Genomic DNA, 23,148 nt, shown 5'->3' on the forward strand with positions numbered 1-23,148 from the left:
CGGCAACACGAAAACCTACTGTAAAAGGCCACCAGGTGGTGCTCTTTTGCCGCCCAACATTTTTATCCTTCAAATGCCATTTGAAAACACGTTTTTTTCTTCTGCGCAATCGCACTGCTCTGTTCCACCTCGTATAAAACGGCACAGCGAGTAGCGCTGCTGTCTCACAGGGCCTTGGTGGTGCGAAAGGACATAGGTTGATCCCCACTCAGTCTATGTGGAGTTTGCATGTTCCCCCCGTGTCTGTGTGGGTTTCCTCTGGGTGCTCTGGTTTCCTCCTGCAGTCCAAAGGCATGCTGTTGAGGTTCACCCATAGTGTGTGAGTGACAGATACAAGTGTGTTCCACTCATGTATGGATGAGTGACCCAGTGTAAGTAGTGTATCTAGCAGTGTAAGTCACCTTGCTGAAAAAGGTGTGTGGGTTGATAACACTAAATACGAGTTCAGTGGAAGTCACTTTTTAAGCATCTGCTAAATAAATGTACAACGCAATGTAAACAGACCCCTCGGCTATCTAGCCAGCCAAACTCGGAATTTGAGTGTTACTTTAAAATATCCTTCAACGTGATATTATGGGGATCTCGTTTTTATTTAAATGTCACAATGACATCGTTCACACAGAGTTCATTTAAATACATCTGTCTCACTTTGTTGATACAGTTTCTAAGCAAAGTGGGGCACACACTTGTCTTTTTCCACTTTTAATAATTTGGGAAAACAGAAGCATATCCAATGCACAATTAAGAGGAAAAGGAAAAAAAATGTACATTTACTGTGTAAAGGACATCAAAACAGTGTAAACATACATATATTCACAAATCCATCATCAGGTGTCCAGCTGTGATCATATGTGCTTCCAAATCAAACCAACACTACAGGCAGACCGAAAGAATTTGCATCCTCTGGTGTTAATGTATAAAAGATAACACTTATGATATAAATCACAAACTAGATTTTTTTTTTCCCATTTTATGATGACTGCCAATGGAAAAAGGGCAAAAGTTAACAGTCTGGCATCACCCTGGAAATCCCTTTCCACACACAGACGGCCAGAGGCAGAGCATGCCGGAGTTCCGCCCCAGCTGTCACTTTTCACCATGCCGTTTTATTGCCTGCGTTTCAGCATCTGGAAAGTGCCGGAAACAGCTGTGCCCCTTGGGCGTGTCTTTGGTGAATGCTCTGACGCCGCAACACCGTGCCCCACAGCAGAACAGCAAGCCTGGTTTCTGGATGTCAAGCCATTCATATTTTCCTCCCCCTCCATGTTCTCCGTCTTAAGCAGCACAGGTTTCGTTGTCAATGTTCGCATTAAATACAATTAAGGTCATTTAAAATGAAAACATTAAAACTTAGGACAACCCCCCAGTGCCCTTTACCATCACCAGACTGGTCTTCAGCAAATCTCGCCCCCCGGCCCAAGGGGCCGGCGCTCAGCTGAGCTCAAATCCAGCTGATGACTCGATGGCGTACAGGAGCTTGTTTCGCATCAGATTTGGGTCGCAGAACTCCGGTAGTTTGAGTAGGTTCATGCAGGTGCTGGCAGTGGGGAGGCGGTCCAAGTCGTTGCCCCCGTTGTGGATGCAGAAGGCCGGGTACAGCTCCTGGGTGGGCAGGGCAGTCAGACGAGCATTTGCACACGTGTACCAACATATGCACAGACCAGTGTCTCTTTACAGGTTCACTGTAGTACAGAACTTCTTCATCTCACCTCACCTGACCTGAAAAAAATACTTATACTTGAAAAAGAAATGTTGTGCTGTTACACATGAACGTGATTTTAACCCCACATCATCAGGCAATACCATGTAACAGACCAGCAGACAGCAGGTACCCAGTGTAACTCACCCATGTCCTCTGTGGTGCCCCATGCTGGACCCCAGCAGCATACTAACCTTAAAGCCTAGCAGCGGAGGCCTGGAGCAGCTTGTCACAAACCGCAGCAGCTTGCGTTTCTCCTCGTCCGTGAAGCCTTCCACCACCTCCCAGAAGATCTTGATCACGGGATGAGTAGCCGAGTAGCCACCTGCAGAACAGTGAAACACACCAACAGCTTCACACCTGGGGTGGCACCCAACTCTCCAAATCTAGTCAAACTAAATTCAGCGAAGACATCCTACCTGAATAGTTAGTGAATTTCTTCAGGTCCTCCAGGCAAATGGGAATATGCGCACCAGATATGAGGACCTGGGAAGAGGAGGTGGAGGGAGGGCCACCATTATTGTAAGAACACTGAATGCTAAATATGCATTTACACATTTATGTATCAGCCTCCCTACCTGCATCTCCTGCTGGTCAAACATACGCAGCCATTCGAGGTTAACCACGTTGGCCAGGCCCTGTCGGAAAGCCAGGCAATGTGGCCGGATCTGCTTGTTGAGCCGGTAATCAGCCACCAAATGGATGTAGGCGATGCGGTTACCGTTGGTTACCGGGATGTCCTTTCCCCCTGGCTTCAGTTCAACCACCTGGGAGTGGGGGAAGACACAGGTAGGTGCAATGGATTATTTTCTACTTATGGTTGAACCATTATATATAAAATAAAAATGAGTGCTTATAACATAGAATACACTAGCTCTTCACGGTACAAAGTTTTCAAAGACATCTATAGTGCAATCAAACAGAACAGGAACGGAGGAACAGCATAATTCAATTCATTTCCACATCATTTACAGCTCTTGTCTGGTGTTTTTGAATGTCAGTAATTGGTAACAATACAAGGAACATTACATATGTATGAGATGAATCAGTCTATAAGGACTGAATACAAGCTTGTGGAAAGAGTATTTTTATTTTCACAGATAAAAATACTGTAATAAACAGTATAACTAACAAGCAGAGCCCCCTTGCACAGTAATTTTTATTTACAATAACAATATCCAAATTTTTTTTTAATCTCATCAGTAAATATATTCAAGGCTGCTGCATTGTTAACCTTTAACTGATTGTGACTTAGTGGTGGAAATAACAAAACAAACCCGTTTTGTTACAAACAAAATGAGCTTTGCTGTGGTCATAACCCTGCGGTAGGTATGAAAAAAAGGGGGGGAAAAAAAAAAAAAAAATCAGATGTTTTGAAATTACTCAAGACACCAGATGATATATACCCAGAGGACAGTCCAGGTGGGAAAGCCTAAAGGCAAAGAGGAGGTCCCACCTGTGCCTCACCAAGGTCATTGTTGACCACGGTGAAGTTGAGCCCCAGCTCCTCTACATCCTCATCATAGCTCTTGAGGAAGAGCAGGTTGCGGTAGACCTCAGGGTCCAGGGAGGCCAGGTGGTGAATGTCCACCTCGGCGCTAGTGCCGAGTAGCTTGGACAGGAAGAAGCTGGCAAAGGGGAGCTCCACGAGCATGTTCTCATACAGCGCCTGGACAGCACATACACACACAGATGAGTAACTTACACTTCTTCATCTTAACCATTGATGTCCCTTCATCTTTTTGCTGAAGGCTCCTCATGGGGACTGGCAACATCCCACTTCATTTTGTTTCGTTAACCACTGAAACTCCTGCTACTGCCCATCCATAAGGCCAGTCTCAATCATACAAGCCCAAGTTGGGCCAGCCATACCTTTCCCAGAATCCTCCCCAGGAAATAGTAATGCCTGGTGAAGGAGTCTCCGACGAGCATCTGGGCACTGGGGCTGGGGTACAGTAGGCCCTCGTTGGTCGTCTTGAAGAAGCCCTGGTTGGGGTTGAAGCCCGTCTTCAGCAATTCGTTGAGGAACTCCCGGAAGATTCCGCCACCATCAATACCGGCCTCATCCAGACCGTGTGCATTCAGGAGGTGGACGCGGATCCGCTTCTTCAAATCCGGTTCTGAACACACACACACAAAAAAAAAAAATACATGTAAGTGGAAACATTATGGCCTGATTTCTGTATTCATCATCAGTAAAGTACAACAAATAGTCCAAAAACCATGTGCCATTCTTACCGTTTTCAGGAGACAGCTTGTCATATGCGTCCTCATAGATGTAGTTACGTCGGATAGTAATGTTGATTCCATCGAGAAAGGGTCCGTCACCCTGGATGTCCCTTTTGTCTGCATAGATCAACCGCTGAAAGATCTGAAAGGAAGAAAGAACACCGTTGTCAGTTTCAAATGGTCACTGACAGCTGCTGAGGTAACCCTGAAAGGTCCAAGTGGGCCCAAGGGAGCGAGGGGGCGGTACCTTGACGCGCTCCTCAAAAGGGACAACGAACGGGAGCTCGGTAAGGATGGCCAGCTGTCTCTCCTCAGATACTGAGAGCTGCGGGGACTCCAGGCCCACTGAGAAAACGTCAGCCACAGGATGGAAATACAACAGGCATGAACAACAACAAGGGATGAGGAAGACGCACACAGCCTCGCACACACACACGTGGGTGTGTACAACACAGCTTTGTTCCCTCTTACCATCCAGTGTGGACTGTAGTGGTCCGATGCGCCCCATCCTGCGGGTTCTCCACACATGTCTGGCAGACGGTACATACAGCTGAGTGACCTGGAAATTGCAACCTGGTCAGAACAGTACTTGTGCGCACACACACACACACACACACACACACACACACACACACACACACACACACACACACACACACACACACACACACACACACACACACAGAGGAAAACAGCTACCTTATCAGCTCGGATGTTGACCTCCTCTGAGAGCCAGTGGCCCAGGGGACAGAAGGGTCTCCTGGTGTCCCTTGCTTTCACCATCTTCACCAGGTTAGTGATGACCTAAAAAGCAACAGAAAACCTCCACCTGAACTCCAACCCAAATTCAGAACAGAACCAACTTGTGCAACCAGCTTGTCCACAGTCTCTACTGGTTTACAGAAACATTCCTATGAATAACTCTGTTACCCTATATACCAAATAAACCTTTTTTAAATTAAAAAAAAAAGACAACTATAAAACAAGAATTTCTGCATTTATATAAAATTAAGTGTAAATGAGGGCCTCGCAGCTCCCGAGCTACTTGGGGGGTGTGGGGTTCAAGTCCTGCTCAGAGTGCGCATAGTTTGCATGTTTCTCCCCATGTTTGCACTCCTCACACATGGACAGAAAGAGGCACTGGAAAACCATGCAAGTGGTCGCTCTGAGTCAGAGTTCACTTAATGGCATGTCTATTCATATAACTGAGTGGATTAAAACTGTTCAAAAATAATTACAAGATAATTCATTTTACATCTTTTCCAAACGTGAATTAAAGAAAACACCAAATGAATAGAAAACTTTTTAATTTAAATGTCTACGGTTCCTACAACAGCTGGGTGCACAATTCAAGGAAACTTTGGAATCAAATTCTAAAAAAAAAATATTTTTCAACAACAGACTGAAGAAAAAACTGATTTAAAAAAAGACAAGACAACATGAAGAGTTGTGACTATAGTGCAATATGGTGAGGAGCGCCCTCTAGCCTCACCTTGAAGAGCTGCACCCAACGCTTCTGCTCAGCTTGGATTCGCTGCTGCACTTGTGAGTTGGTCTTGACCCCGACACTGCGGAAGGCGGCCACGTATTCCTCACGGTGTTCGGGCTTCGTCTCGGGGTACGCCAGCTTGATGATCCCCAGACAGGCATCGCGCAGGCAACGCGACAGCAACACAAGCTCCATTGGCGAGAAGGGCATCATGGACGGCCTGCTCGGGCCTGCAGAGGCACCCGCTGGGCATGCATGAGAACAAGCGGTCAGGATCCCAACAATCACATACCTGCATGTATGTCAGAGATAAAGGCTGTGAGCAACACCTTCTGCTGGGACGCCAAAGAACTCGCTGTCATGCACGGAGATGAGGGAGTGGCTGAAAAGGGAGCTGAATAGGTAGAAGAGTGGGATGATGCGGTTGGAGTCCTCTGGTGACATGGGTGACCCCCGCGAGATGACTTGCAGCAGGGGCACCATGGACCTGAAAGAGGAGAAAGATGATGGTACAGACTGTCTGCTGAGAAAGCTCAAGGTATTGGACTCTGAAGGCTGGCACTGACTCGGTGCTTAAGTGCAGGCAGAAATCACCAAAGAGGTGGGGACTGCTCATATACACGCAGTGAAAATGTTAGTTGACATACCCCGTGATCATCTTGGTAGTCATTGACGTTATGAGGTGCCAGAGGTGCCTGAGGAACCGGGCATTGAAGGCTAAGCTGTACAGAAGCCTGAAGGCAGAGAGAAGACAGTGAGGAATGGTCAAAGAACACCAGGTATGTCAAAGAGCATGTCTCACGTTCAAGTACAAGTTTTATTTGTCACATACACAACCATACTTAGTACGACGTGCAGTGAAATGCTTTTCCAACTGTCCGTAGTACAGATAAATAAGACAATACAAGTAGAAACTAAAAACATACTACAGACATATGAAGAATATATAATGATGAAAATATGATAGAATAAGTAATAAAATAAGTAAAATAATATGTGGAGTCTAATATTAAAGGTTAAATAAAAAGTGCTATATAGTGCGGAGGAAAAAAAAAAAATCTAAGCCTCATACATGGTACAGGTGCACTTGGGAACAACCGCAGTGTACTGCATCATGGAGATGTGAACTAATATTAATATTTTCTCTGAGATGTACACTGGTTTGAAAAAAAGCATCTGCTAAATGAATAAATGTAAATGTAATACATTCCAGAGAAACTTCAGCTCTTAGTTTATATTATTTAAAGTACATCGGCTCCACATGTCTCAGTTGAAGCATAGAGTATGAGGCAGGGTACATCCACATGGGACACCAGTACATCAATCACACATATTCATTCAGCCCCCCACACACACACACACACACACACACACACACACACTGAGGGCAACTGAGAGTGACCAAGTCACGTGAAATACATGTCTTTGGACTGTGAGAGGAAACCTATGTGAACATACACACGCCATATAGACTGAGCCAGGTTCAAACCCATATACAATGCACCACCGTGTCACCCAGACAAAAGTACGTAATTAACCATTGAAATAAAATATTTTTAACTTATTACAACATCAGAGAATAAATGGAGAGGTCTGTATAATGAACCTTTTAAGAAAGCTTTTTTAAACATAGTGGTAAATGTGACTTAGGTACAAGCAACAAACAAAACAAGTTATGAACAAATTTCCAGTCTCAGTTGTGGTTATTAGTCAAGAAGCCTGACCATCTCACGGCATGATAACGCATGACCTCACCTGACCCTGGGCACCATGAGTCGGTGCTGCACCATGAGTGTGTGGCACACAGATGCCATCATGGTGAAGACCTCTTCACTGGCGGAGTCACGCCACACGAGGCTCAGCAGGGCGTTGGTCTGCTGCTTGGAGTCAAGCCTGTGGATGCACTCCTCGGTGACCCTCTGCACAGACACTCGCCCGTCATCCTGTGGGAAGCACACACTCTCTTAGCAGGCTGTCACTTGGGGAAGCCATAGAACATCCCTTCATCTGATCGCTGTTACCTGTGCAGCCAGACCCTGTGCAGTGCTGTCGTCCTCCTCCTCAGAGTCACTGGACACCTCCTGTCTGGAGCTGACCTCGGCCACAGGCAGGAGTGGCAGGAGGGTCTGCAGAGCGTGCAAGTACAGGAGGAGGCCTTCCTCCGACAGGCATGCTGTACACACAGAGCTGACGTTACCTGATGCTCCTCAATACCACCTCTCCACCAGCAGGTGGTGGACACAAGCAACACGGCAGAACCCTGGTGCCAAAGCACCGCCTCACCTAGGTTGGCTTCGCCCACAGCGAGTACAAAGTAGAAGAGCCAGGGTGCCTGGCAGTGCGCCATCTCCGAGGTGCCCACCGTGCTCTGCAAGGAGGCCAGGAAGACCTCGAAGGGAAAGGCGTGGCGTGGATCCTCCAGGGCCGGAATGAAGAAATGGAATATCTGCTCTGTGAATGGGGCGGATATGAACTCCTTTGTGAAGGCGGAAAAGACGTACTGTCTGAAAGAGAGCAAGAAGATGGTGTCAGTCTTGCACTGGCAGGAAGAGTAATGCTGTGAAATGTTCCGTCTGTAATTCTTGCTATTCGTACCTACTACTGACTTCTATGGACAACCATGATAAACACATACAGATGCGCATGTATATATATTTGTGTGTGTAAATATATATATGTGTGTTAACATATTTCAAGCTATGTAAATGAACTGAAAACTCAAATACTTTTACTTAACTTTTCATGGATTAATCCAATCACACCACTGGAACAGGTGGGACACTTTCACTTGTCAAAGTGAATTCTAGATAGTCAGTAAAAACTAAAGGCATTCATTTCAAAAGCAGGACAGGCAATGTTTTAGTAAAGGAAAGACTAGGAGGCAAAACCTTTTCAATAAGAAAATGGCATAATAAATAACTAGAGGTCATGAGTACACCTGAAAGGGGAATATCACCTTGCGCCGGGTGTGCAGGAGGAGTAGCTAAAGTGCAAGGGTTTGAGTGTGTGCTCCAGGAGGGTGCTGGCCAAAGGTACGTGGGGGGCATCGCTATACTCTAAGCTCGCAGGAAGCTTTTCGTTCACCAGAATGTACAGTGACTGGTAGTAACCTGAACAGAGAAAGCAAAGATCAGCTTAATCACTGACGTCAAACAGCACACACTGTGGGATCCCTCCTTCGAGACCACAAGAAAAATTCACTTTACAACATAAGCCACAGATCGGCGGTGTGGAAAATACACTTTTGGTTTCACAGCTGTTACATCAGACTGAGTTGCGGTGGTAAAATGGCCCCAGTGTCTTACCTCTCTGTACCATATAGTGCAAAATCTGTTCAATCAGAGCTGCTACACAATTAGCATCCTGAAGAACAGGCAAATAGGTCGTCTCGGAGGAAAAAACCTCGAGCATCCTCATGGGAGCTGTCACATTCAAGCTGTCTTGCTTACAAGTCTGTAAAAGCCTGCAAAGAAAAAGGTTTGCTAAAGGTTTACACTTTATTATTAACGTTAAAAGGAGGCAAATGCAAATCATCTTTGTCATGAACCCCACAAGAAATATTTGGAAATATGAATGTTTATCACAGCACCATCAACTCCTGGGATGCTCCTAAATGGGATCCCCCTGCCACTGCAGATTTGTAGAGGTTCCCACTCAGAATGGAAACCCTGCGGGAAGAACCCAGGTGATGTCAGAATCGACACTGAGGCTTGGAGACACAGCCTGTGTTCTTACTTGCAGCACAAACCCAGAATCCTCTTGATCTGAAAGACGCAGGTGTGCCTGTCAGAGCCGGTGAGCTCCTTGACAAACTGCGCGTTGGCCTTTACCAGGCATTGGCACATCCAGATCTGCAAAGGAACACAGGTCCATTTCACAATAAACATCCTGTGTCCTTAATCAACTGCTGGCAACGGCTATGTCACCGACAGGATGGGCTACACCTGCGGCTCTGAACAGGAAGTCACCAGCAGTGGCCTTACCAGTCGGTTGGAGTCTTCGCTCTGCCGATAGAAAAATAAGAGCTGTCGCACTAAAAGGCTGAGACTGGCTGCATCGTTGATGGGAAGGCCCCCTGCAGACTGTGCCTGGCTGACTGTGCGGTCAAATTTGCTCCTCTGGATCGCATGCTGCGGAAAAGGGGGGGACAGGAATCAGTCTGTACACATGCGCCAACGCACACACACACACACACACACACACACACACACACACACACACACACACACACATACAACAAAGACCAGAATTTTAACTTCCTAGTAAACTGACACTTCATCACAGCTAACCCCAGATGTGACGTCAAAGGTTTACCACAGTAAATTAAGCATGTGCCCTCATCATTCTTGTTAAACATCATCAGGTAATCTCAACTATTACTGATTACATGTACAGAGTCCCTCCAGAAAGTTCTGTCCTACATTTGTCTCCTTAGTGCTGAAAGAGGTGTCTTCATTGCCACTGTGATTGAGTCCATCCATCTGGTTGCTGCTTGCTCTCTTCTTCTTTGTTCACCTTTTCTCACCAACATCTTTGTGAGAGAATCCAATCTTCTCATGATGTGTCCAAGTATGACAACCTCAGCATCATCATTTGTTTCCAAAAAGAGTTGGTCTGATTTGAGCCAACATCCTGCTTTCCAAACTATCCATAGTGTCCTTAAATGTCTCCTTCACCACCATAGTTTAAAATAAAAATAATAAAAAAAAAAAGGTCCATGTTTTCAGGTCCTGCTCCTTCAATGTCCACCTTTGACATCTATATGGTGTTGCTGAAAACACTATTCCTTGGCTAATTGTAATCGTCCTTCTCACAGACATGTCAGAATATTCAAGCGTCTTTTCCAGATCTTTCACTGCAGCTGTTAACATAAATAAGCATAAACAACAGCGTTTTTTTCACCTGCTGTTTTCTGACCCGGTATCCTCGGATGTATGACTGAATGATGATGGCGTTCCGCAGCCTTCGCCGGTCATCCTGAAGAGAGACAGCCAGAGGCAATCAGAAAAGTCATTCCAGGTATTCAGGCCATTTTGACAAGCTCACCTTTCACATAGCAATTCGTGCTCAACACAGAAACATCTACTTCACCAAGATTATTAGAGCCTCCCAGTTAAAGTAGCCACACTTTCCAATTAAACACAACGACCCCAAGCGTGATGTCAGATGCCGCACCTCTCGCTTCCGTCGCTCCTCCTGCGTGCGATGTAGCAGAGATGCCTTCTCTTCCTTAGGGACACAAAATCAACAGAAAATCAGAACCAAAATTACACCATTTATTCATTATGGCCAAAAATTTAAAAAAAAAAAAAAAAAAAAAAAAAAAAAACTCACCACAATTTCTCTACAACATTAGGAGGAGAAATCTTTATATATCTCATCATGCTCAAAACACTCAAATTATAAACACACGCACGCTGGAAACTGACGTCAGTTTGTTACTAGTTCAAGTCCCTGGAGAGGTTACTGAGCAATGTCCTCAACCAGAATGGCTTCAATGATCAAATCTGGCTGCGCAGACAATCTACAGCAGGACACATACACCAGTAAAGGTGCTAAAGGGGTGAACCGGTACCTTTTTACTAGCTCCTCCGAGAGACACCTTGGGTCGCGTCTTGAAATCTCCCTCGAAGCTGAACATGGTTTACGTTTTCATTTAACCACACGTTGTTGCCGCAATGCTGCGCGAATGTCACCTGCAACAAAAGCAGCAAAAGGGAAAATGTAGAAAGAATGCATCCTCGGCACCTGGACTCGTCCGAAAGATCGGTCCGTCACCCGCTGTCGTCACCTGTCCCTGCGTCACCAGGAAGCGAAGCAGCACCCCCACAGGACACAATCAGGGCACTAATCATCAATGTCCTCAATGTGTGAAAGTGGGACAACATGAAGACCACCTAGAGATGGCTGTAACTTAACATGCGCGTAGGTGAACTTCGGGTGTTGTCAGTGTTTAAAAGACACAGACTGGCAGGTCCAGTTTTCAAAAAAAAAAAAAAAAAAAAAAAAAAAAAAAAAATCGCCAGAAAACAGTCAACAGAGTCATAACAGAGGAAAAACTATGGGCTAGTGAGGTAAAACGATGTGCAGCAAGGTAAAGGTTGGCCACCGACTGTCAGATACATAAAATGCAACTGACAGGCGGACGAAAGCAAAGCCGCACGTCCAATGGAGACTGACAGCTCAGGGACGGATGTGCTGCGGTGTGCGTACCACACCTGTCCAGGTACACACAGCATCTGTGTGTAACAGCTGGCCTGCACACCAGTGAGTTTGGCAAAGGGAGAACCTCTGAAACGCGCTAAAAGGCCGCAGGGGGTCACACCTGTGACAGGTGTCCTCTGACGTCACCTGGGCGGGGTAACTAAGGAAGCCACGTCCGTCACTGTGCGGACAGGTCTCCGGCAGACGAGGACGTTCCAGACACGGTTCGTGTCCCCGCTATCTCCGATAGGACACACCGGCCACTCGGCAGCGTCGAGTCGTTTTTGCGACCAAAATTAATTTTGGCGAAATGACTCAGCAGACCGGTAGGAAACCCGTCGTCGACAGGCGGAGGCGCCACACAGAGCGACAGACAGACAGAGATTGTCCGGGAACCGGGGAAGAGACCCCTCCTGGACATCGCAGCCCCCCCGGGTATGTGGAGGACCCCTGCGGAGCCTCTCTGTCGGGGGTCCCAGAGGCAGAGCGCGGGACCGCAGCGGACGGGAGTGCGACCGACCCCGACGACGTTCGTGCGACTGCGCGTCACCGCCAGCAGCTGTGCCTCAACCTCCCTGTCGCCTGTAACACACGGCCTGGCACCGGTTTGTCATCCTGTCACCGCGGACACGCCATTTACCTGACAACAGGGCCACCGCGGGCGGACACAGCGCGCCGTCTCGCGCCGGGAAACACAAAAAACGACGGCGCACAACAACAAAATCCCTCTTCCCCCTTTCCCTTCTTTTCCAGAAACGAAACCCCGTGATGCGGAAGTCCCGCCCAACCGCCTAGCAAAGCCATATTTTAATTGGCCTGCGAGCTTGTAGCTGCTTTGCTATTGGCCCACACTGAAGTCATCACAAGGGGACCTGTTTCTTGACGCGAAGCCGCTTCCTGGAGGGAGTGTGGCGAAAGTGCGGCGGAAGTGCGGGACGAATTGGACACCGGGCGAATGTTCGAGTAACGTTTCGGCAACGTTCCGGCTGCTTCCGGTTATTGAGTCATTGTCTGAGTCAGGGAGTGCGGGTCTGTTTGGGCTGCGGTTACGAAAGCGCTCCTTTACAACACTAGAAATGAGGGTCACAGCCGTAGGGACACTAGGACAGTTTGGACTGACCATAACTGGTAAAGTGACAAAACGTGAACTCATTCTAATCTCATAAAAAAAAAAAAATGTGACGCTGACGAAAGAAGAACCGGTTTTCTTGTCAACTGAAGCACATTCCAAATACATTCCTCCACATGTATGAAATGTGTGTGTGTGTGTGTGTGTGTGTGTGTGTGCTGAAGATACACACGTATTCAGAGTTCCTGGCAGCTCCAGGACTCCTGTATCGGAGTCTGTCCGTTCACCAATAAGCGCTTGTCCAATGCAGGGTCCCGGTGGTCCGGAGCCCATCCCAGAAGCACAGGCTCTGAGACAGGGTACGCCCTGGATGAGACGCGACTCCTCGGCAGGGCAGTCTCACACGTTCCTTTGCTCACGCAAACATAAACACAAACACACACACTGTAGGCAATTTAGAGTCACCAGTCCACCTAGAACACATGTTTTTTGGACTGTGAGAGGAAACCAGAGCACCTGGAGGCACCCTGCGCGAACAAGGGAGAACATACAAATTCTACACAGGTTTTACTGCAGATGCAGGACAATGGAGGATCTGGGGTGGTACTGGTATTCCAGCGGAGCGGGAGATGAGAACCCCCTGCAGTGTGAGGAGACCCCGGAACATCTCTCTGGGATATTTCTGATGGAAGACGGCACACCTCTGGGTGATGCGTAACCCAAGTGGCCCTGGTGCTCCGGTGTTCATCCTCTGCGTCATGCAGGATATCAGTGACAGCAAATGTCTCTCCTGTCTTCGAGGACACAGAGGTCTCTCTCCTTGGACGGGTCCAAGTCCAGCTCAGCTGTTGTTGCATGTTGTCTACAAGTAATCCCCTAAAATATATATTCACCCTCACCGCTAAAAAAAAAGCAGCTTTATCTTTTTACACGATTTCCACATCGCCTTTTTAACACAAAGTCTTGTGAGACAGATGTGCAAAAGCTGTATGTCCCTCTCACATTTATCCATTTAAAGTGTTTTACACGGTGCAACTGGATCCAAGTGCGGGGAGGGGGGTGAGGCTGCTTTTCAGTTTGTGGCAGCGACATGCAGACACAGCTGCGATATTTCAGGGGTCAAAGTCAGACTGGGAATGGCTTTTCAGTGCCCTGCAAATAAGGACATTAAAAAAAACTGAAAATCGGACGAGGCGGTGCAGTGGGTTGGACCGGGTCCTCCTCTCCAGTGGGTCTGGGGTTCGAGACCCACTTGGGGTGCCTTGGGACGGACTGGCGTCCCATCCTGGGTGTGTCCCCTCCCCCTCCGGCCTTACGCCCTGTGTTGCCGGGTAGGCTCCGGTTCCCCGTGACCCCGTAAGGGACAAGCGGTTCTGAAAATGTGTGTGTGTGTGAAAGTCAGACAGCATGAGTACCAAATTGTCACACTTTGGATTTTATTCAGCGAAGACTAAATGGACCTTGCTCCACAGATCAGATACATTCGGTCTTTGCTTTTTACTCTGCGCTCATCAGAGTGGCAAAAAAGACACTATAAGTGAAAGTGAGTGAAACACTGTAATGAAATACACCCTGGGGGAAGTCCCTGTACTGCGGAGTAGCAGTGACTCATTACAAGTCGCAATTTTTTCGCCCCACGCTGCCCTCTTGTGGACAACAACGGTATTTCCTTGTCACCTATAATGACTACGCGTGTTTGTAGTAATCATTTATTTATTGTTATTTATTTATTATGTTTAGTTTAGTGTAGTGTAGATTAGGTTGTTGTGTGGGTGCATGTTGTGTTCTAATTTCTGTATATGTATTTTATCATTCACCTATCCCACTAAAACATGATCTGAATAGGGGAGACGTCAGCTGTTGCGAAAAGGGGATCACCCACAAATGGTAGGTAAAGTGTACGGTAACACCCTAGGACCAGGCCAGGGGACCAGGCCAGGGGACCAAGTCACGGGACCAGGCCAGGGGACCAGGCCAGGGGACCAAGTCACGGGACCAGGCCAGGGGACCAGGCCAGGGGACCAGGCCAGGGGACCAAGTCACGGGACCAGGCCAGGGAACCAGGCCAGGGGCCAGGGGACCGCCCCGCTTGAGCGGTGAATGTTACCGGGTAAGTTCCTTTTAATTATTTATCATGTTTGCTTTTAAGCCTTGGGGTATGTTTTTAGTGTTTTAAAGGTTCTGCCATGCGGTCTTTATATAGCTGGTCTTGTTGATTTTTATTGTTTTATTTTAAATTTGCCGGGTAGGCTCCGGTTCCCCGTGACCCCGTAAGGGACAAGCGGTTCTGAAAATGTGTGTGTGTGTGTGTGTATTTTAAATTTTATTATTGGCATGGCCGTTTTTAGGATTAATTTATTTATTGAATAAAGATTTTAATTACCGGAAATGATGACTGGAGAAACTTATTTCTGTCGAGTTGGACAGCGTGTTGAACCAGACGCCCTGATGGGCTGGTGATCTATTCTGATCCGCAAAAAAATAAAAAAATATATTTAAAAAAATAAAATTTTCTGTTGCGCACAGGGAACCCGAACCCCAACCCACCCTCCCGGTCAGGCTTCACACAATAAAATATTGTAACCCAAGTGCAAATGATATTTAATCGATTTCGAATTTCTCCAGAATGAGCTATAATTACAGGTTAAATGTTCTAATTGTTTCTGTATCATTTTCAGTGTAGTATAAGTAGTGAAAAGTAGTAGATAAATAGTAGATATTTTATTATCTGCTTATCTGTTTCATCACTTTGTGTTAACATGTCATATTTGTGTATGCATGCTGTATATTGTATACTGATGCAATCGAGTGGAATTTTCCTCTGGAATGAGTAAAGTCATTAATTAATTAATTCATTCATTCATTCATTCATAACAGGACAAGGGTCTTCCTATATACATATTACAACATTCTCATGGGTAAACAGCAGATTAATAGATTATGTACTTTTCATAAACATGTTATTGCCATCATTTTGGATCCCATGCTGTGCAGTAAATGTCAGAGGTGCAATTCTGTCTCCCTCTCAGCCACAGGGAATTAGATTTCCTTCACGGGACGGCATCTGAAGGTCAGGGATCATCGTAGCTGTCGCCTGAAGACACTGAGCTGTTTTAAAGGTATGTGGATCCACACTCTAGAGTAATGATTCCTGAACAACTGCTCCACGCTTGTTAACATATAGCTGGATTAATTTCTCACCACAAACCCACTGAATAGCGCTGGTTATTCATGAGAAGATTGAGAACGTGCTCCAAATTTATTTTGAAGCCATTCAACCCAGGCTGGCTGTCCCGGTGGTCTTAACCAGAGTATTTCAGGGTAATTTAACCTATTGGAAGGGGGGTGCAATGGTGCAGTGGTGCAGAGGGCTTGGCTGGGTCCCGCTCTCTGGTGGGTCTGGGGTTTGAGTCCTGCTCGGGGTGCCTTATAATGGACTGGTGTCCCGTCCTGGGTGTGACCCCTCCCCCCTCCAGCCTTACGCTATGTGTTGTTGGGTTAGGCTCTGGTTGGCCGTGACCCCGCTTGGGGTATATGGTTTCAGACAGTGTGTGTGTGTGTGTGTGTGTGTGTTAACCTGTTGGTTTGTTTGCATAGCTCACATCAGACAGCTCAGTAAGTTATACAGCGGTAACACAGGAAAAATGTGTGTTTGTGTGTGTATATATACAGGGATGACAGCAATACCATACACCACAGTGGGTCAGGAATTTAGCTTCTGGCCAGCAACCCTTGTTCCTGTGGTCCAGACACGGAGAGCCCTTCACAACCACAACCCATGAGGTAAGACCACCAAACCCATCCACATGAACTATAAAGGGGCAGCGTAATCGTGGCGAACCTCAGATAGTCCACCATGCTGGAGTTCAGGCCGTCCGTAAAACCACTCGGTCTCTGGCGCTCGTTGAAGGAGCCAGTGCTGCAGTTTCTACCACTGCTGTGGGTCGGGACCTCTCCTGTAGAGGGAAGGTGGGAATGGGAAGAAGCAGGAGCCGCTTTGTGTCTTCTCTTTCGTTAGGCGACTCTGGGACCAGGTTGGACCGCCGAGACCTGGATGGATGACACGTGAGTGCCGTTGAATGACTTCTAGTGAGAAACGAATCTTCCCCATGTAACTGCTACACACACATTTCCATTTGGCTCGTGTGGACAGCAAGGGGCGCGGTGGCTTGCTGTAAATGCTGGAGCCCTCATCCGCTGCAGTACTGCCCGTCGCCACAGGGGGGCCCTGCGTGTCTTTCTTCAACATTGCTGGAATATTCCTTCCCCGGTAATTTGCGGCTGGTAAGAGCGGTGAAAGGTGTCAGTGCTGCTCTCCCGCGGACAAGTGTGTATTTTCAAGTAATGGGAAGGATTTGTCGGAGCGGCACAGTAGCACAGCGAGTAGCGCTGCTGTCTCACAGTGCCCGGGTGGTGCGAGAGGACGTGGGCTCGATTCCTGCTCAGTCTGTGTGGAGTTTGCATTTCTCCCTCTCTGCGTGGGTTTTTTCTGGGTGCTCCGGTTTCCTCCCACACTCTAAAGATATGCTGTTCAGGTTCCCCCAGAGAGAGTGTGTTCCACTGATGAGTGACCCATTGTAAGTAGTGTATCTAGCAGTGTAAGTCACCATGGTGACTAAGGTGTGTGGGCTGATAACACTACATAGAGTTCACTGGAAGTTGCTTGGGAAAAAAAGCATCTGATAAATAAATGTAATTCTGAGATTCTGGGGCAATCAATGGCATCACACTGTGACTGAAATGAAGACCTGTCTCTGGGGGAAGGATGCCAGCAATGTACAGGGATCTTTTTTAACTTGGGGTATATGACAACATTATTGTGTTTCAGTGTTTTTACTCTAGTAAATAACTGTTCACACAAAAACCAGGGGGAGTAGAGGGCATGGTGATTAAAGTTACTGCTTTGGATGGTATCCAGAAGGACATGGGTTTAAATTCCACCTCCTGCTGTAGTACCCTTGATCAAGCCACTTATGCTGAATTAATACTGTAAAAATGACCCTGCTGTGTAAACAAGTAAATCAGTGTAACTGAGTAGTGTAAGCTGCACTGAAGAAAAGTGCCAGTTGCCTCTTTCACAACAATCCTTTATATCATATTTGCATGAATGTGGAGGTATAAAAATGACCCGAGGCCACACGCAGTGTCACAGGCGAATCTGGAGTCGCATACTTAAACTGTGTTTACCGTGTTTACCCTACTGCCCCCTGTGCTTTTAAAATAGCAAACAGGATAAGAAGTGTCTCACAGGCTGAAGTGTTTGGACCACAGCCAGGAGCGCAATGAAACCAGGAGGCGGCGGCGGCGGAGATGTGTGCAGCGATAGGCCTCAGCGGGGGGCCTTTTCCCAGGTTTCCCTGCAGCTGTTAATCTGGCCTCTTGTCTCTTTGACTCGCCGCGATTTGCAGAAACAAAGTACCGCGCTCCTGTACCCAGAAATCCTCCCTTTTGATGCACTTGGGTGAAAATCACAGTACCGTACCACGTATCGGATGGAGCGGGGAGGGGGTCGGGCATAGTTCAAGAACCACACACCGTGAGGAACTTCTGCGGTCTCCATGGAAACGGGCTGTTAAACAATCTGAGTTGCATGCGGACTGTTGGGATATTAATAACCCCTTGTAAGTAGTGTATCTAGCAGTGTAAGTCACCTTGGTGAATAAGGTGTGTGGGCTAGTAACGCTACATAGTATCCGTTGTAAGTCGCTTTGGACCAAAGCGTCTGCTAAGTGAATAAATGTAAATGTAAAGGTAATAGAGCTCCTCATTAATGCCTTATTTCATGTTATGTTATTTATTCATTTATCTGACACTTTTCTTCAAAGTGAGTTACACTGGGAGGTTTGTGCTCGCACTGATTTACCCATTTATAGCACAGGGTAATTTCTACTGTATCAGTTTAGGGTAAGTAACCATGCTCAAGAGTACCGCAGCAGGAAATGGAATTTGTTCCCAGGTCTTCTGACTGTAAGGGGATGCCTTTAGCTATAACGCCACCTGCTGATGGAAGGGGTGTGTCCATGTCTCCTCTCCCTTGTCGTTTCCCTGTCACCACACACACACAGCCCTGGGAAGTAACTTCTCGGCAGAGTCTAAATAAAAGTATAAATGTATAAATAAAGAATAAAAGTATAAATAAAAGTTATATTTGTTTTGGCTTTGTGAATCTCTGGCACTTCCTGCCATCTGGTGAGGTCTTGGCTGAAGGTTCAGGAGACGCAGCAGGTGTGAAGATGTGAACAGGATCAACGCTCCTAAACCCAGGTAGGCGAGGCTAAAGAAGTCTCTCCTGCTCAGAGTCATTAATGTCAGTAAGATGAAAGATCCTTATTAAAAAAGAGCTGCAAGAGGGGAGCTCTGCACTGACTGGGAACCCCCGGCAGTGCACAGAGGCACTCTTTCTTTTCACTTTTAGAACCCGGGCAGAGCAATCAAGTCCCGGCAGAGGGACAGCGGAAGCAACTTGACTTCCAGTGGGTTTCTGCCTCTGTGTTTCTGGAAAAATACCTCTTTTCCTCCCAGCTCACACGAGCTGAAACCTGCACTGACAGCCAGAGAACACAGAGCCCAGGGCGTTTTTTCGTAACGTGTCTGACATTATTTTTCGATTAGCTTCAATGGAACTGCGATTACACAAGCTACTCAACTTACAAACATAATTGGGACTGGATGTCTGTTGGTAACTCGTTTTGTTCATAACTCCAGCGACAGTTTTACTGCCAAGTCACAATCAATACAAGGTAAAAACAACACAGACTCCCCTCGATTTATTCATTGTTTTGGTTTTTGTAAAACTCTTAGGTACACACACATTGTCTGAAACCGCTGAGCCCAAGCAGGGTCATGGCGAACCGGAGCCTCACCCGGCAACAGAGGGCACAAGGCTGGAGGGGTGGAGGGGGGGGGGACACACCCAGGACGGGATGCCAGTCTGTCACTAAGCACTTCAAGTGGGACTCGAACCTAAGACCCACCAGACAGCAGGACCCGGCCAAACCTGCTGCTCCTCCATCTTGGATGCAACTACAATAAAAATACTATAAATGGCTTTTCACTGTAATATTTTTATTCACTTTAAATTTTATCAAAAGGAAAACTGATTAAAAGTGATTAAAAGTAAATATGTAATCTCCACAAACTCCTATTCAATGCAAATTGCTGAACGATTACAATCCCAAAAAAAACATGCAATGTCCTCTCCCCCCCCCCCCCCCCCATCTTGCTATTGACGACCGATGCTCAGGAACACCAGAGATGGGCTGTGAACGCTGCGGAAGTGAGTTGAATGTGCTGTAGTCAAACAGAACTTTTCATAAGTAGATATGTGAAGAAAAGGCAATTAAAAATTAAAAGTTACCTGGAAAAAATGCGTGCGTCTTCAAAAAATGTGTAACTCAATCATTCATAACAGAGGCGCCCAGTTGTTACGCATTATAGGTAGAGCAGAGTGCAGTTTACCATACTGGTTGCTAGAGGGAGGACCGTGGCCCTTTGTGGTTGTACTTGCCGCCCCTCCCGAACTCAGACCTGCAACCAATCCTGGACCTTCCATGGAGGACAAATAACATTCCAGTTGTGCTCAGGTGCGCACATAACTGCTCCTTGATTTTATCTCGCTGTTTTCCGAAAGTGCTATTTCATGCTGTTGTCATTTTCCTTTGAATACTGTAAAAGGTGGGCAGAGCAGATCAGACAAGTGATTATCAGAAATTATCAGAAAAGAACAGCAGCAAAGAACCTAAATTATTCCTCCTACATATTCAAAATGTTGAAGCTTCCAACATGGCCAAGATTTCCCTCAACAGAACATTTGGCTTTTATAACAACTCAATGTTTCTCATTTGTTTGCACGCCGACACTTTTTTTATACTGCACTTATTTGTCCTACTATCTATTACACCTACACATTATATCCTAAGGACCTCAGGTTGGCATCATAACCAACTGATTGTAAAACTTCTGTTACTGCTGATTTGGAGCTCATTGGCCTGTGTTTCCTTGTCTTTGTCTTTATGATCACATCTACATTTGTGCCGTGCATGTTTCTAGGAATGACCTGTGCACAGTGAAATGGCACCACACTTGATCTACAATAAGGAACTTCTGCTGAAATTCCAAAATCCTCATTCTCACATCCATTTCTGATGCTGCAGGTGTGGACAGCTAGTAATGGAGTGGTTACAGCTGTTGCCTTTAGACCCAAAGGTTACAGGTTTGAGTCTCACCTCTTTCTGTAGTACCCTTGAGCAAGGTACTTACTGTGAATTGCTTTAGTAAAACTATCCAGTTGTATAAATGGGTGCATAATTGCTACAGCTTTGGAGAAAAGGGTTAGATAAACGACTGTAAATGTGCATTTAGAGGAGGAAATAGAATTTGAGGGCTAAAGGGCAAAACCATGAAGGACCAGATGGTTAGAACATTGATGCTCAAAACTGTGGGAGCATCTTCAAGGCAAGTGAAGCAAATGTTCATAACCTCTGTTGTCCAGAACTGGACCAGCTGTCCAGGCTTGAGCTGTAGTTGAACAGCCTTTGACCTGATATGTTCACAAACACTTCAGCAGAGCACATTTTACTTTCTTCCCTGAACAAGCTTCGGCAAGTTCAAGAACGACACACTTAATGCTATTTTTTTTTCAAAGACAATCAGAAATATGAAGGTATTTTCTTTGATACTCAGAGTTTAGGACATCACTCAACATCGTGTTCCGAAGTAAAGCCCCTCGACGTTTTTCTCTTAATCCGTCATATTTGTACCATTTTTTTACTTCTTTAACAAAAATCTTTCCAACCCATCAAAACCGTTTTATGCTCAGGGATACAGAAGTCCTGTTTGTACTGTTAAATTCAACTCAGAAACTGGTGGACAGACATGAAGGAGAAACAACAAGCGAGTGTCCTTCTCTCCTCCGGCCAGAAAGGATGTCAAAAGGATGTCCTTTTAAGATCAAACCAAAGTGACCATCATCACGAGACAAATGTGCATCTTTCTGGGCAGAGAACTAACAACTGTCTGCACACGATGGTTATAATTATTATTTATTCACATATGATTTATGTTGCTTTTCTCCATGATGACTTAAAATATGAAGTTTACGCAAAAAGACCCATCCATGCATCCATCCATCCATCATCAACAACCGCATTCATACGCCAGGGTAACATTTCCTGTATTAAAGGGTAAGTACCCTTTTGAAGGGTACTAGAGCAAGAGCAGGATTTCCAACCCAGAATCTTCTCATTGCAAAGCAGCAGCTCTAACTACTGTGCCACCTGCTGCTCCCAGATGCATAATGTTGCCCTGAAATACAGCACTGCAATAATTTTTTTTACCTAAATCCAATGACAAATACAAATCGGGGACCACCTGTAGATGCTATTTATAGATGCTCTAACATATGTTAAATCATTAATGTTTTTGAAATGTCAATATTGCAATGACTTAAGTAATTAAATAATTAGGAGAGGAGATTAGAGGAAAGACCTGTGTGCACATGCTCCCCACATGGAAGTGTGATCCCCCTCCCCCCCCCCCCCCGCCCCTGTGTAATTACAGGACATCTTCAGCGGCGTCCCTGCTGGGCCCTTGCCTGCATTTCTGAGCCGTCAGACCTAAAAGACACAGAAGGTGAGCTGAGCACCTCATGAAGGACGCTTTCTTACATCTGTCATCGGAGCAGATCTCGGAGCCCCTGTTTGCCTTCTCCTCTCCCATTAAATACCGTTTTAAAAAGCTTTCTATTTAACTTTTGTCTAACAGAACCTCTTGCTGAGTCGTGGTATTTAACAAAAAAACAAAAATCCTCTCATCATCGTGCCAAGAAGCCAGCGACTTAGGAGGACAGAGGCCTGCTGCCGCAGCCCGCCTTTGAAAACAAACCCGGCGCTGAACCGCTGCGCAGACCGTCTGCGCAGAGACACCGTGAAAGGGCCCGGCTAATCCCACCCTTCATCTGCGCTTATCTCTGCTTTCGTGCCGGGTACACCACCGACAGAATAACAGCCAAGGCATCAAAAAAGGTACAAAAGAATGGAAGAAAGGAAGGAGAAACAAGACAGGAATGTAAAATAAACATTTACACTCGTGTCCTGCTGGAAAGGAGCACGCTGTGGTTGCAGGTCAGACCACGGCCAGTAGGGGGCGGTGTGACGGCCGTCCGGTCATGACCATGAGCACATGGTACTCTGCTGTTCTTGCTTGTCTGGAAGTTTGCGAGGCCTCCGAAAAACAGTTGCTGAATTTCACATCTTCGGCAAGTGTTTGGAAAGGGGATCCTCGGCTATCTATTTGGAAAAGAGCCGAAAATGATTCCGAAGACACGGTTCCGGGCGGTTTCCCGTTCTCCTTTCTGAGAACACAGATAAAGCATCTTCCAGCGCTCTGATCTGCTCCATATGCTTTCACTGCCTTGTCTATTGAAAAAAAATGTTCTCCCTATTAATTCTAAATGCGGCC

General features: G+C 46.4%; 1 protein-coding gene and 2 long non-coding RNA genes across 3 annotated transcripts; 2 read left to right on the forward strand and 1 right to left on the reverse strand.

The window, feature by feature from the left end:
• Nucleotides 1–579: 579 nt before the first annotated feature.
• Nucleotides 580–12,400, reverse strand: ube3c (ubiquitin protein ligase E3C). The gene is made up of 24 exons (XM_018757903.2): nucleotides 12,262–12,400; nucleotides 10,993–11,113; nucleotides 10,593–10,646; nucleotides 10,320–10,394; nucleotides 9,401–9,547; nucleotides 9,153–9,268; nucleotides 8,723–8,880; nucleotides 8,374–8,527; nucleotides 7,701–7,921; nucleotides 7,439–7,590; nucleotides 7,173–7,360; nucleotides 6,065–6,151; nucleotides 5,747–5,904; nucleotides 5,421–5,662; nucleotides 4,628–4,732; nucleotides 4,400–4,487; nucleotides 4,176–4,273; nucleotides 3,938–4,070; nucleotides 3,572–3,819; nucleotides 3,156–3,368; nucleotides 2,278–2,466; nucleotides 2,119–2,185; nucleotides 1,894–2,024; nucleotides 580–1,602 (listed from the first exon to the last, which is right to left on the reverse strand). Exons 2-24 carry the CDS (start codon nucleotides 11,056–11,058, stop codon nucleotides 1,432–1,434), a joined length of 3,261 nt encoding a protein of 1,086 aa, XP_018613419.1. The 5' UTR covers nucleotides 11,059–11,113; nucleotides 12,262–12,400; the 3' UTR covers nucleotides 580–1,431.
• Nucleotides 12,401–14,731: 2,331 nt separating this feature from the next.
• LOC114910988 (uncharacterized) lies at nucleotides 14,732–17,112 on the forward strand. The gene is made up of 3 exons (XR_003797836.1): nucleotides 14,732–14,800; nucleotides 15,720–15,809; nucleotides 16,363–17,112. It is a non-coding gene; the product is annotated as an uncharacterized LOC114910988 (long non-coding RNA).
• Nucleotides 17,113–18,886: 1,774 nt separating this feature from the next.
• On the forward strand, nucleotides 18,887–22,479 carry LOC108937486 (uncharacterized). Its single transcript, XR_001966348.1, has 3 exons — nucleotides 18,887–18,954; nucleotides 22,249–22,320; nucleotides 22,453–22,479. It is a non-coding gene; the product is annotated as an uncharacterized LOC108937486 (long non-coding RNA).
• The last annotated feature ends 669 nt before the right edge of the window (nucleotides 22,480–23,148 follow it).

This window comes from Scleropages formosus, chromosome 7, assembly GCF_900964775.1.
Source record: "Scleropages formosus chromosome 7, fSclFor1.1, whole genome shotgun sequence".
Taxonomy (NCBI): Eukaryota; Metazoa; Chordata; class Actinopteri; order Osteoglossiformes; family Osteoglossidae; genus Scleropages; species Scleropages formosus.

Bases quoted from the DNA above. Each gene is read 5' to 3' on its own strand.
- ube3c (XM_018757903.2), bottom strand. From the start codon at position 11,058: ATGTTCAGCTTCGAGGGAGATTTCAAGACGCGACCCAAGGTGTCTCTC. The intron at 5,663-5,746 runs GTGTTGCTCACA...ATGCATGCCCAG, and splicing joins CTTTGGCGTCCCAGCAGAAG to CGGGTGCCTCTGCAGGCCCG. The intron at 4,488-4,627 runs GTAGCTGTTTTC...TGCAATTTCCAG, and splicing joins TCAACATCCGAGCTGATAAG to GTCACTCAGCTGTATGTACC.